Below are 14,805 nucleotides of genomic sequence, written 5' to 3' on the forward strand. Positions count from 1 at the left end.
CAACCAATTGAATCATAAGTCTTTATGGCCATTTTTTAAAGAAACAAATTGAATTACTTTAAACATAAAACTAGTGGCATTCCTCTTCACAATGAAAAATCTTATTGATGACAATTTAAAACCAATTTATTCTCTAAAAGTTAAATATAAATATATAACTTTATTATATTAACAAGGGAGGGGAGATTTCACTTTGAAGTTTGAACCTCTTCAAACATTAACAAGAGAAATCTTTTATCAAGAACTGATTTATATATGAAATAATGTCATTTCTTCACACAAATTTATACAAGTCAATGTTCTATATATCTTTCTTGATCTTTCTAGCCTATTCTATGTGGACTGGCTAATAGTTTTATTTTCTTAACAATTGGCTGTAACTATTAAATTTGCACCACTAAAATAATCCTCTTAAGGGGATTAGCCTCAGACAATCTGGTCCCCTACAGGAGTCAAACTCACAAAAAAAATTACTTGCGAAGAATTTCATCACAAAGAAAAGAAGAGAGAAAAAAAAAAAAGTAAAAAGACCATCCCCAATGCAAAGACTCAAATGTTAAACCTATTTTCTTATATTTGAGTCCCAAAAAGGTAGTGAGTTTGAAATTTTTATTTTTCTTCTTCCACGCAAGGACTTGTATTCTTAAACTTATGTTCTTATATTTTGAATTTTAAGATTTAAGTCTTTGCGTTAGAGAAGAAAACATTGGATTTTTAAAACTAAAAATTTGATTTTTAGCTATGTGCATTGAAACTTATTGTGCTCAAAATTCAAATATTATTTTTCTTGGATGAATAATATCTTTCTCATTGGCATAGGGTCCATCTTAAACTCAAATTTCATATTGAAAACCCAATTTAAATCTGATTTCCGAAAAATAAATATAAATTTTGTCTCCTATAAATTGGACATGATTGGCTTCATATTTAGACTCAAATATAAGATTTGAATTCGTAAACTGATTACAATTAGGGGTGGGTTTGGTACGATTACCGTCGTACCAATTACCGTACCAAACTTTCAATTTGGCAAAAGCTATTACCATTATTGTACCAAACTTTCAATATACCGAAGTTCGGTATTGCCAAATAGTTTGGTTGGCATGTTATGGCAATGGTTATTGTCACATCCCGACCCGGATCCCCACCACATCCCAGACCCGACTCCACCGTAGCACGATATTGTCCGCTTTGAGCCCCTACCACACCCTCACGGTTTTGTTTCTGGGAACTCACACAAGAACTTTCTAATGGGTCACCTATCCTGGGATTGCTCTTGCGTTAACTTGCCAATGAGCTCCCAAAAGGCCTCGTGCTAGGTAGAGATGAGAATATACATATAAGGCTTACAGGATCCACTCCCCTGGGCGATGTGGGATGTTACAATCCACTCCCCTTAGGGGCCTGACGTCCTCGTCGGCACACTTCCGCCCAGGGATTGGCTCTGATACCAAATTGTCACATCTCGACCCAAGCCCTCACCACATCCCAGCCTCGACTCCACCGTAGCATGATATTGTCCGCTTTTGGCCCCTACCACACCCTCACGGTTTTGTTTCTAGGAACTCACACAAGAACTTTCCAGTGGGTCACCCATCCTGGGATTGCTCTCGCTTTAACTCGCTTAACTTCGGAGTTTCTATGGAACCCGAAGCCACTGAGCTCCCAAAAGGCCTCGTGCTAGGTAGAGATGAGAATATACATATAAGGCTTACAGGATCCACTCCCATGGGCGATGTGGGATGTTACAGTTATTGCCACTTTGTTTTGGGACAAAATTTGTTTTTATTTTTTTTAACCAAATTCAAGGGCAAAACTTTTTTTTTTTGTACCTTTGTCGCATACATTGTAGCCTAAATTTGTCTATTATTTATCATTCACAATTCACACACGCAGTAATTCAAATGATGCATCAAGATTTATGATGAAAATTAAGTCTACAATCCAAATAGAAGTTACGAACCAAAACAAATAGAAGTTAACAATCCAAATAGAAGTTAAAGTTTCAAACCAAATGAAAATTGGAACTAAACTTCAAACAATAAAATTCATTGATCAATTCTTTAAGCTTGAGATGTCGAAACTTTTGGAGGTGGCATTGAACTTGTAGAAGATTGAGCTTGTGTCAAACCTACATTACAAACAAGAAAACATATTAGCAGCAAGAAGAATTAAAGTTGAAAACCATTTAATAACAAATTTACTAAAAAGTTAAAAGCATATCTTATTTGTTTTCACTTCTTCCATTTCCTTGTAAAATTGAAGCATATCTTCCGTTGGTTCCTTATTGAAGTTTATTTCATCTGTCCTAAGCCAATCATTAGTACACACTAGTGCCTCTATCATTTTAGGAGTCAAGGATGCTTTAAAAGGGTCAACAACCCTCCTCCCTAGGCTAAATGCATTTTCACTAGCAACAATAGAAGTGGAGATTGCAAGATATCATTGGCTATTTGTAAAAGAATTGGGAACTCTTTTATGTTTGATTTCCATCAACTCAAAAGATCAAAGTTACCAACAACAATGCTAATATAAGTAGGGTTTTATTTTCAAATGATCGGAATATTATAAATATGTGTTATGTAATTATATATTATATAATTTATAATTTATATATTATATTATATTTTCGGTACAGTACGGTAATACTGTAGTAATGATATATATTACCAAACCGTACCATAAAATTTCGGTACGGTATATACTGCACCATTATCGATTGACACAAAAAAATTGATACAAAATCAATACAACATGGTTGGTGATTTGGTTGGCACGTAATTTGACCAAAAAAAAAAAATATGTTGATGCACAAAATCAGTGAAGACCTTGGAACAACATAAAGTGTCAAGTTTGTGCTTCGCTCAGTTGCTTCGGTCACCTAGTGATGATGATGTGTAAACAGGTAGAGATAGGGAAGCAAACACAAAATGTACGTGGTTCGTCCTAAGTCTGGCTACATCCATGGAGTAGAGAAGTTCTCATTAATAGTCAAGGGTTTACACAAATATATAAGTTTAAGCATAATTATCATTAGTGGGTTCTAATGACTAGTTTAAGTACAATAATGGCATTCGCGTTGTGATTAACCTTTTGGTTGAAAGGAAACCCTAATGCTTTGGCAAGGGTGCCTCAGCATGAGCCCTCAATGAATCCTTGAAAGTATAACTTTGATCGATGCTCGGTAGTTCGGGATTGATCAAGCATGGTACAAACAAAATCCATTCCTAATTACAGCGAAAAGAAACATCCCATTATCCATTCTTTATTTGTCCCGAATTCAACCCTTCATGTAACCTTAAGTAATTTTTTGGGTCCCAGAATATGATCAAACCCCAACAACAGAAAAGTAAGAAAAGGAAAATCCCATGTGGCAGGGGAATTGAGAAGTCACTATCTGCCACGTGGAAAAGGATGCCAGCATGGGAAAGCAGAGCAGTGCCAGTTGGGCAGCATAAGTTGGGTATGTCATAGGTTCATAGCTCCCTATTGGTCTGATTTGGGAGGGAAATTACGCATAGGGACCAATAATAATCCAGGCTGTAGGGAAGAGTCACATGGTGGTGCCCCTCCCTCTCTCTCTCTGCTGACTGCACCTTTCTAGCCAGCCGGCTATACTACAACACGACACGCATTCCCCTCGAGATGTAGTTGTCCCTCCCTTTTAAAAATAAATTTAAAACTGTCACTTAGCATTAGAATTTGATGAAATTCTTTTATTTATAAACGAGAATTCTTATATTCGATTTTTATTAAAAATAAATTTAAATTATATTACTATTAGTCTATTGAGAAACTAAGCTCACACCATTTCTCAAAAAAATATCATTTGCTTAAAAAAAAAACTAGGTAAATAAATTTGAAACTTAATTTTGTTGACCCAACTACGGAAATGTTGCTCTGCTTATGCCATTAATTAACCATGTGTTTCTTTTTAGGTCAATTAACCTTGTGTTTAATATTGTACTCATTGCATCCAAAGAAAAATACAGCCATTAACCACGTATAAAAGAATAATACTAGAAAGATCAAATTTACAAACTAAATGATGTGTCATTAATAAAAAATAAGTATATTAACTGACACTTAATTAATAATTCAGTCATCAACAACCATATTATTTTGTTTACAATTTAATCTCGCTAGCATTACTCTATAATCTTTTACAAAATTCGTGTAATAATCATATCAGTTTTTATTTTTAAAAATTAAAATTTATTTTGTAATTACATTTGAAAACTGAAATTTTTTTTAGTTTTCAAACTTTGTTTCAATTATTAGTTTTCATATTTGTGAAAACTAAAAAAACTAAAATTAATTTCAATCAATTTTTTAGTTTGAAAAAAATTAAAATTAAAAACAAAACGTTATTAAACTGTCTCATAAAAAAAAAAATTAATGGTTTATCAGAAAACATGTATAATGTAGTTAGATAGATTTCTGTCAGAAAATAAAAAAAAATTTAATTAAACAAAGTTAGGGACAGGATTTAATAGTTCACATCCCACTTAGCCAATTGTATATAAATAAACCAGCTGAAGTCTCTCTGTTTAAAGAGAAGCTGCGAGCTTTCCTTTACTACCCCTTGTTCTTTCATAAATATATAAACGTTAACGCGTACGCTTCTTCTCAGACTTCCATGTTCCCGCCGCCTGTTTCACACCATCTCTCTCTCTCCCTCTGCCTCTGAGCGGTCAATGCGAGTGAAGGAATCTCATAAATAAATAAACCCATAAAAAATTCTCAACCTTTTTCTTTTCTTTCTTCAAATAAGAAGAAGAGACAGAGTTTCTCAGCCTATCAATGGCGAAGTCGAAGAACAACAGCACCACCAAGAAGCTTTCTTACATTTCAGTCCCTTCTCAGATTATCAACTCTCTGTCTTCCTCTTCTCTGCAATCGCTCCTCGTTTCTCCCAAGAAATCTTCAAGGAGCAAAAGCAGCAGCTGCTTGAGCTGGCTCAGCAACCATAGGACCCCAAAGTTCTGGGTTTTCTTCCTCTTCCTCTTTGGAATGATTGGGATGCTGAAGCTGGGATTCAATCTCGACCGTTTAGTCCCGTACTCTCCATACCCATGTTCCACAACTCAGCTCCATGACTTGGTCTCCAATAAGTACTTAAAATCACACATGGGTTTCACTTCACACGGTGAAAACAGCCACCAAGTCGAGGTTTTGGGCGAATCCCAGCCGTTGATTTCGAGTGGGGTTTTGCAATCAGAGGTGGGGGTTGAGCCTGACAGTGGGAAGGTCGGAGAGGAAGCTGATGGGAGTGAGTTTTGGAAGCAGCCGGATGGTTTGGGGTATCGGTCGTGCTTGGATTTGACGACGGAGTATAAGAGAGCTAGTGAGGGGATAGTGAAGGACAGGACTAAATACCTGATTGTTGTGGTTTCTGGTGGGATGAACCAGCAGAGGAATCAGATTGTCGATGCTGTCGTTATTGCCAGGATTCTTGGAGCTGCTCTGGTGGTTCCTATTTTTCAAGTTAATGTCATCTGGGGAGATGAAAGGTATACAAAGTTGCACCTCAACTCACATTTTTTTCTCACTAAATTACCTGCCTTTTTTTGGATTCAATGGGTTTGTGTTGTTGTGTATCATGATTCATATAATTATGCTAAATTATCATATTTCCTTTTTTAGAATGGTTTATTATCCGATTCCGACCCCACGAATAGTTAGGATTTGTTGTTGTTGGTTTGTGAATAGCTTATGTTGTAATATATTTGCTTAGGAGACTGAAATTGATTTTCTGTGTTTCGTTTGCTGGGTGCAGTGAATTTTCTGATATATTTGATTTGAAGCACTTTAAGGAAGTTCTTGCTGACGATGTTCGGATAGTTTCTGCACTACCATCGACGCATATAATGACAAGGCCAGTGGAGGAGAAACGGACTCCTCTACATGCTTCGCCTAATTGGATTCGGTCGCATTATCACAAGAGGGTAAGAATCATTGCTGTCTTTGTGCTTGCATTGAAGCAACCCGGTTGTTTTTCCTAAATATTTGAATTAAGGAAATATGGAATAGAGGAAAAGATGCCTTAGCAGCTGTTTAGTTTGTTATTTGTGGGCCTAGTGACACCAAAAGTTTTTTGTTTGGTTTGTTTTTGCTGGTGCGTTCCTACGAAAAATGTCAGCTTTCTAACGGTTGTTCTCATATTTTAGTCTACAAGTGTTGCTACAATAGCATGGGAAGGCCTCAATAGCTCTAACTGTTAGAAATGTACTATAACCATGCCGTGGTAACACAATTGAAGAGCCGTCCAGTCCAACCCTTATGACTACAATATTGTACTTATTATGTAAACCTTATGTGCAGACTACAGATAAACTTTATGTGCTGCCGAACATTTTAACCATGTAAAACAAATGACGATTTTAGGGTTTTCTGATCATGCTTAAGTCATTTTCCTTGTGTCTAATTTCGTAACATGATTTTTTAACCATGTTTATCGGTTTTGTTATTTGTGGTTTTACAAACGAATTTCCTGTGGAATTCCAATTGACACTATAAATTATGCTAATTCCTCCTTTTCTATGCAGATTAAAAGAGAAGGGGTTCTGCTTCTAAGAGGCTTGGATTCAAGGCTCTCTAAGGATCTTCCCTCTGATCTTCAAAAGCTTCGATGCAAGGTAATTCGCTAAATATGTTTATAATTTATTTTTGTATATGCAAGCTGACTTTGTTTCGTTACAGAATTGGAACAAGGTCCTATAGACAGCTGACTGTAATCTCTTCCTTATTTGACTTCAGGTTGCTTTTCATGCATTGAGGTTTGCTCCTCCAATTTTGGGAATTGGTACCAAGCTTGCAGAGAGGATGCACAATAAGGGTCCATACCTTGCGCTTCATTTAAGAATGGAGAAGGACGTATGGGTGAGGACCGGTTGTCTTCCTGGTTTGAATCCTAAATATGATGAGATAATTTACAATGAGAGGATTCGGCGGCCAGAGCTCCTAACTGGAAGATCAAACATGACTTACCATGAAAGAAAACTTGCAGGTCTCTGCCCCTTGAATGCTGTGGAGGTGACCAGGTATGATAGTCACATTTAGGCATTTTAATTAAACCAAATAGGTAGCTTTTTTTTTTTTTTTGTATTTGTATTTGTTGTATGTTGCAGAGAGTTTTCTGACAAACCACATCTTGTGTTTTAGGTTGCTTAAAGCTCTTGGAGCTCCAAAAAGTGCAAGAATATATTGGGCTGGCGGGCAGCCTTTTGGTGGAAAAGAAGCCTTACTACCGTTAATCGAAGAATTTCCCCATTTTTACAATAAGGAAGATCTTGCTTTGCCTGGTGAACTAGAACCTTTTGCAAACAGAGCGTCTGTCATGGCTGCCATTGATTATATAGTTTCCGAGAATAGTGATGTCTTCATGCCTTCTCATGGGGGAAATATGGGCCATGTTATGCAGGTATAGTTATTTGTTTTTGTTTTAGTAAATGTATATACTATATGCTAGATAAAACAATTAACAAATATGATCAAAATAAATCAAGTTAACCGGTAATGCTTAGATAAATGCATGAAATGCTCAAAATAAATCGAGTGAAACAAATGAAATGCTTAGATAAATGCACAACTGATCTGAAATATGAGTGATGTGTCATTGAGGCCCTTCCAATTTGGAGCAACAAAAAGGAATGTGTTGAGAAAATATGCATGGAAGGCGAACAATATGAAATTATCATACTAATAGTTCTTTTACGTAGTTTGCTTATCTAATTTGATGGAGACTTCACTTACAGGAAGTTTTGTATTCTCTTTCAGGGACATCGTGCCTACGCGGGCCACAAGAAGTATATAACCCCAGACAAGAGGCATATGCTTCCGTACTTTCTGAACTCTTCTCTCCCTGAAGCAGAGTTCAATAGAATCATAAAGGAATTGCACAGAGATTCCTTAGGACAGCCAGACCTCAGGAGTAGTAGAGTTGGAAAAGATGTCACAAAGTACCCCATTCCAGAGTGCATGTGCAATGAAACTAATACTCATTCGTACATGTGAGTCAATGCTGAAGATTTCGAGCACAATGCTAACTCTGCAATGGACCACCTAATCGAAAAATTGGAATTTCTCCGCAAATCCCTTGAGTTTGAGCCTTCTGAAAAGTGGTTTGTTCTCCAGTGCAATGATGGTTCTTTGGATGGACGGTGATTTTAAGAGCAACCGTAGCATCACACTCATTTTGTGAGTTTGCTCACATTGTTTCTTTTACACTCCTTCCTTGGTGTACAAATTCAAGTGAGGCAAGACAAATGTCTGCTTGTAAGACAACATCATATAAGGTTCTGTGGAGAGAAACTCTGAAGCTTCAGTCACCTGGATTCACTTCCGGACTTTCATGAGCAACTCAGCAGAAGGCGAAGGTCCCCTAATTCTTTAATTCTTTATAGGAAGAATTCTTTTAGGATAGATTTTCCACATTTTGGTTCGTTCATCTACTGTATTGTACCACGTTGATGTATAATATAGACATACGTGTATATAAGCATACTTCAAGTAATAAGCTATATATCTGTTTCACAAGCTCACATCATGTTGCTGTTGACATATTTTCCGGCTCTGCATAGGGGAAGTTGCAGCAGCGTCAGTTATTGCTGAAATTTGTAACTTTCATGTAATGATCTCTGTACTTTGAAACAAAGAAACAAGTTACACACTGGACGTGATCTGATATTACTTGTTCCAGTTCGAGTTTGGTGGAATCATGGAACAGTTTTCATCAGAACTTTAAGCACCCCATATTATTGATTTATTAAGGGCCAAATAGAATACATAAAGAGTTTTTACAACATCAACCTAAAATCTAGACAGAGATGCTGTTTGGAACACCGATTCCTCATCATCAAATTTAGATGGAGATGCTGTTTGGAACTCCCATTCCTGTGACACCAGGGGTTGAGAATGGCTTCAAAAGCTCATATGGAACAACTCCTGCTCCAACTCTGTTTTTCAGTTTCAAATTGGTATTTCTCTCATCAATAATTCCTTCTAACCTCTTCAAATTGCCACTGAATCTCTCATACGCGGCCTTTATAACAGGATTTTCAGCCCAAGCTGACTCTAGACAATCACCAATATACTCCTCATCGGGTGAATGATTCGATAATACATCTAACACGGCCATCACTTTTGTTGCTTGAATTTGTGAGGGGAAGCACATCAGCAAAGCCACTTCTGGTTTCTTCATGAAGTTCTGGAAAAACTCCTCAGATGGATCTTCAGTTGGCATGTTGGTTCGAGCAATTGTAGGGCGGTTAGGGAAATATCCACCATACGTGTACTGACCAAAGTTCACTGCTGAATGATGACCAGCGGCTACCCAAATGATAGTAGTCAAAGTGTGAATCAAACTTTCCGGGGTTTTTAAAACAGGCCACCATGGCTCATCTTTCTTGTCTGCATGACCTTTGGTTCTAACTTCTGTCCACCAACCTTGAAGCTCCGTATCAGACTCAATAAGATTTGGGTCTGGATAGTAATGGTTCACATAATCACTCACCCACTCCTTAATGGTATCCCACAGAATGAGACCATCATTTGCAAATGGGTAGTCTTCAATTGTTAGCTTCAAGCCATGCTCAGCTGTAGGATCCTCAACTGCCATTCCCCTGAAATCCAATCAACCAAATATGAACAAGCAGTTCAAATTCCGTGGGGTTTTCAGTGAAGTTTTCTTTTTAAAAATCGAAAATCTTCTTTGTACAAAGTTTCCTGCATCAAATAGTTTAGATTAGTCTTATGCTAGTTTTATCAAGTACAATACCTTCTGATGAGATCTGCTGGCAAAGCTTCCATGTCAAAGCGCCAAAGCTGGTCGTAAGCAACAGAACTGAACTCCATGGAGTACTTTCCAGGTGCAAAGCTGCTCTCAATGATTCCACCTGCATTGATGAGGGCTTCTCGAGCCAGAGCATTGATTTCCATTGTATACCGGAAATGAGGGTGCAGAAGTCTGTAGATGGGATGCATTACGCTTAATTGTCGATTAGCTGCAATTATGTATGGCTCTGTACTGCAATGAGTCCTCAGCCTGTGAAAATATAAAAGTACAAACAAGTTATTATCCATGACTTAGTCTCATAGTTCCCAATTGCCACATGAGGCATAATGTGAAGTTCCACATTCGCGGTTTCCTGATTGCCACAACTTAAATGCCAATTACACGACTAATTTGGTAGCTCAATGCCAATATAAAAAGGGATTTAAGCTATCTTGGGTACGAGTTTCTTACCAGTGCGCGACAAGCTGATGATAGCCAGAGTCATGAGCAAGAACGTGGGCTTTAGCAAGCCTCCACAGCCAGCAACCGGTGGCCTCCCAGGTTGGAGTAAAGACTTGCTTCCATTGTGGCTTGTCACCAACAGGCGGTCGAGTGAGTTCAATGGCAATAGGCCTCAGTGTCCCATCATCAGTGAGGAAGAATAGTGTACGAGAACCATACAGTGTGGTACCTTCAATCTCTCTTACTTTGTTCACGTAAGGCATGAGCAGGTCATGGTAATCCAAAATAAACATCTTATTTCTTTCCAAGGCCTACATGTTCAAGCAATTTTCTTTTACTTAAAGCATAACCCGGTTGCAAGTCAAAGAGATTGGGGGTGTGTTTATTATACCTCATTGACAGTCATACAACCTTTGATCTCCTTTTCAACCACCTCTGTTGTGATCAATGATTCAGGGGGGCCATAAACCTCGGGATCAAGTTTACTTTTCAATGGCCATTCCTGCATTAGGAAATTACAGAATTTACTGCCACTAGAGGAAAAAATAGAGTTTAACCAGCTAAAACAAGATACGCTTCTAACTCTTTAATTACTTGATCACCAAAGAAGATGGCGACCTCGGGTGATAAATGGAATATACAAATTTGAATTTCTATATTGAAGTGGAGGAGTTCTACTTGTATCAGCAAAATAATAAAGAAAGCATACCTTCACTAGCTCGATACTATATGGATTAAGACCAGCTAGAGTTTGCCTGGAAAATTCTTCATCTCTAAACCAAGCAAATTTATCACCTGCAATAGAAGACAAGTGATATACAGGGTGAAGCCAGCAATTTTGTGGTCTATTTTCCTCAAGAGGGAATCATCATTTAGAAATTTTTGCTTGATCGTGATCTATACACAGGGAACGAGGGAGAGAGGCGTACGGTCAATTACTTCAGGGGTCTCAAAGAGCAGAAGATCGTCTCCTCCATCTGTAATAGTCTTGACTAGCCTGGGGATGATTGTCTGGAAAAACCCACCAGTCTTTGGCTTAGGTAATGTGATTCCTTCGTTAAATAGTGAATCTATGGCCGTGAAGTATGGAAATCCTAAGTCTGGATCAAGAAGTGCTGTCTGGAGCGAAGGGATCAACGCATGTAGCACAGATTTCAGGGTCTTTGTCGAAAATGTCAGCTGTTTCACCTCTGAAAACGCTTCATCTCTTGGTACATACACATTGCTGCTTCTTTGTTCCGATAAAGGATCTGCAATATTGGTAGAAAATATATGATACAATAATCACATTGCTCTCATAGTTTCTCAGTCATACAATTTCCCACATCCGAAATTAGCATATAATAAAAGAAAGTGGTTCATAGCTTGAATCATTGTCCTTAGCATTAAGTTCTTGAAGCACATGGGTTTCCATTTCAAAAGGCATAAACACAAATTTATTTTTGTAAATGTTTGTTATGAGACACGAACCAAAACAAACTTTTAGTCTTGTGTGTCTAGAACACTGTTTTATTTTCATAAATATGGGAGCTAATTGGCTGCCAAGGGTTTCTGCCCCTCTTTTTCCTATATCTCTCGTGACGTAACTTCATATTCCAAGTGAAATAGAAAGAAGAGGTTGAATTGGAACCCGGGATGGGCAAGCTTTCTTTACCAACTACGGACCTATTGAGTAGAAAAGGGCATGGCGTTTACTTTATACAACCATTTGAGGGATTAGTATGTAATTAGATGGTTATATAATTACCCTTTTTAGAGCGTGGTCTTCCAGTTCTGCAGCGCCTGGGGTACGGGTAATCTTTGCTGCCAAGGACAGGCCTAGCCAGTTCATCATTGCTGTCCGGATCGCCAAGGTCGTTATAAGTATCATAATCGTAAATCCTATCAGATGTTTTTCTTTGCCCCCCCCCATCTCCTCGCAAAGTTTGCAGCTCAGATTCTCTTAGCTTCTTCAACCCTCTTGGCGTCTCTGATGGTATGTACGACTGCTTTGAATCATTACATTTTCACACAAATTAACACATCAATTAATTTTGTGGATGACTATGTCAGCCAACACTAGTCAAAACGCAAGGTAATCTCAAGGTTCTAAAAGATGCTAGGAGCTAGTCAGGCGGCGTGCTGGGTCTAGCGCCTAGGCAGCTAGGCGGATTTTAGGTGCGGGCCTAGGCAAACTAGGCGGATTTAAGTAAATATATTATATATTTTGTATAAATAAGTGCCTATTTATACTTAAAAAAACACCTAATTTCAATGGCATACATTAATTGCAAAAAAAAAAAAAAAAAAGGCATATAAATTATAAAGTGTTAGAATATATTGAAAATATGGGGGGACAAACATATAATGAGTGTTCATCTAAGTATTCAACAAGTTTCTTACATTTTATTGACATAATAGAATGCAAAAAGAAACTTATTGATTTTGTGTCTAAGTGAGAGTCACGATCTAGGCAGATGCCTAGGCAGGTTTAGGCGGCCGCCTAGATGGGCTAGGCATACTTTCTCATTTTTCAAACGCCTGGGGACTAATCGGGACGGTGGCCAGCTGCCTAGCGTCTAGAAGGGCCCTAGGTGGAGATTTTTAGAACAATGGGTAATCTTAAGAAAGAAGATAAGAAAACGATCACCTTTTCCTTCTTGAACAAAGCATTATTGATTAAAAAAAACTTCAACAATACATCAATGACATGTACAAGACATAAATCTCAACTACACTGCAAAATTGCAATAGTATAGCCTTCTAAAAGGCTAAACTAAAGTGTAGGGGAGTGACAAAGTTTATTGTTAGTTACAATCTACATCATCATCCAAGTCTTAAAAGCTTCCACATCACTATTAATCAAGACCATCAGATGTTATAAGATCTAATTGCTAAAAAAGAGTGTAAAAGTATTTATCAAAATATTTGTCTCTTAATCCTAATCCATGTATATATGTGTGTGTGTGTGTGTGTGTGTGTGTTTGTATGATAATAATGAGAAAGCAAGGAAAAAATATAAAGATCTAAAATAGAGGACCTCGTTGGTAAAAAAAATTCTCTTCTGAGGGTTGTCAAACTTGGAATGAGCCCAGGAATTGCAGGGAATATTAACAGTGCCTTTCGGGAAGCCATCGAGGTCGATGCTCTTGATGAAGATCTCCTTGTGGTGTTCATTCTCTACCTGAACAGCTCCAACGTCTCCAAACCCTTTTGGGATGGTGAAAGTAGTCTCATACACCACCTCGTTGTCCTTGTGGCTCGAATTGTGCGCATACCCCTTCACTGTTTCCTTCTCCAACCCCGTCTCTACAAAGCCCAATTCAAAAATATGTAGTGAATAAATTCAATCCGTATTTGTAAAATTTAAAGTGCTAATTGTTCATACACTTGTATAATCATATGCTATGTGAAGAAATTAAGTTGAGGTTCCGGCGGAAAGTTGAGGTCCCATTAAAGTGATAACAGTCCACCGTAAAATCCATTAATGTGAAGAAAGTTGAGATTCCGTTATGCGAAGTCTCTCATTTCATCAACGTGGAATTCATGTTTGCAAAAAACAATATTGCAGAAAGAGAAATAGTGAGCAAGTGGTGAATGTTTTGGATGGATATGACATTCCTCTTCAAATCACTGTGTCTCGGATTCAAACATTTCCCCTTCTTATGGTGTAGATCTAGATCCTGTTGTTCGTCCACAAAAACTTTCTAAGGTTTTGGAAAATACACTTAAAACCTCCTAAGGTACCAAATTATTTTCACAAAGCCCCTGAACACTTAATTTTCCATCCAAAAATGATGATGCCATCATAAATTTTCTTCAAATGACAAATATAACCTCAAAGATTAAATTTCACATTCATCCCTAAGATTTGTATTGCACAAACATTCCGTAAGGCTTCAAATTGTTTTCACAAAATCCCTTCCATTAATTTTCCATCAAAAGACAAATTTAACCTGAAAAGATAAATTTTTTTCTTCGCATAACCTCTTCGTAGGAAATAAAAAAGAATCATGATAAAATGTAACTATATTTAAATTTAAAACGTACCTATATTTAAAAATAAATATAAGACATTTTATTTTGAAAAAATAAAAAATCTGATCATCTTTTTTACAATTCAATTGAAGAAAAAAGAATAAAAAATCCCTATTTGGTATTAATCTTTGTATGATTTTGGGAAGGATTTAATTGGTGTTGGTATTAAATTTCTTGATTAATACCGAAATAACATTTTTATCCTTCAGTCAAAGTATTCAAATTAATAAAATATTTAAATTAATAAAGTTCAAATTTAAGAGTTTTAATCAATCAAGAGCCGGAACCAAAAAATTTTCCATTAAAATTTGGAAAAGAAAATAAGAAACCAACAAAAGAGTTGGTAAAATGAGCAGCCCTAATAAAAATAGTTATTTGTGTTTGTATTACTAATATACATATATATAGTCTCCTTCCAGGGATCCCACATATTTGAGAGATTCTCTGTGGATTCACTCCACATCGTATTACAACGATCAATCAATCAATCTTTTAGGTATTTTCTCAAAGATTTTCTCTATCTGAAACCATTTGACCATTAGATCTTCAAC

At 37.0% G+C, this 14,805-nt stretch overlaps 2 protein-coding genes across 2 annotated transcripts; one reads left to right on the forward strand and one right to left on the reverse strand.

The window, feature by feature from the left end:
- Nucleotides 1–4,787: 4,787 nt before the first annotated feature.
- Nucleotides 4,788–8,543, forward strand: LOC137733441 (O-fucosyltransferase 20-like). The gene is made up of 6 exons (XM_068472593.1): nucleotides 4,788–5,513; nucleotides 5,780–5,948; nucleotides 6,549–6,638; nucleotides 6,760–7,043; nucleotides 7,165–7,423; nucleotides 7,780–8,543. Exons 1-6 carry the CDS (start codon nucleotides 4,804–4,806, stop codon nucleotides 8,014–8,016), a joined length of 1,749 nt encoding a protein of 582 aa, XP_068328694.1. The 5' UTR covers nucleotides 4,788–4,803; the 3' UTR covers nucleotides 8,017–8,543.
- A 194-nt stretch (nucleotides 8,544–8,737) lies between these two features.
- Nucleotides 8,738–13,562, reverse strand: LOC137733484 (linoleate 13S-lipoxygenase 2-1, chloroplastic-like; the record flags this gene model as incomplete). Its single annotated transcript, XM_068472633.1, has 8 exons — nucleotides 8,738–9,623; nucleotides 9,779–10,045; nucleotides 10,247–10,548; nucleotides 10,629–10,739; nucleotides 10,947–11,032; nucleotides 11,167–11,487; nucleotides 11,985–12,222; nucleotides 13,257–13,562. Coding segments are annotated over 8 exons (2,391 nt in total), but the record flags the coding sequence as incomplete, so codon positions are not given.
- Nucleotides 13,563–14,805: the final 1,243 nt, after the last annotated feature.

The sequence above is a fragment of the Pyrus communis genome, chromosome 5 (assembly GCF_963583255.1).
Source record: "Pyrus communis chromosome 5, drPyrComm1.1, whole genome shotgun sequence".
NCBI lineage: Eukaryota > Viridiplantae > Streptophyta > Magnoliopsida > Rosales > Rosaceae > Pyrus > Pyrus communis.

Coding starts and splice junctions, on each gene's coding strand:
- LOC137733441 (XM_068472593.1), top strand. CDS start 4,804: ATGGCGAAGTCGAAGAACAACAGCACCACCAAGAAGCTTTCTTACATT. Junction 5,514..5,779: donor GTCATCTGGGGAGATGAAAG/GTATACAAAGTT, acceptor TGCTGGGTGCAG/TGAATTTTCTGATATATTTG. Junction 6,639..6,759: donor TTCAAAAGCTTCGATGCAAG/GTAATTCGCTAA, acceptor ATTTGACTTCAG/GTTGCTTTTCATGCATTGAG.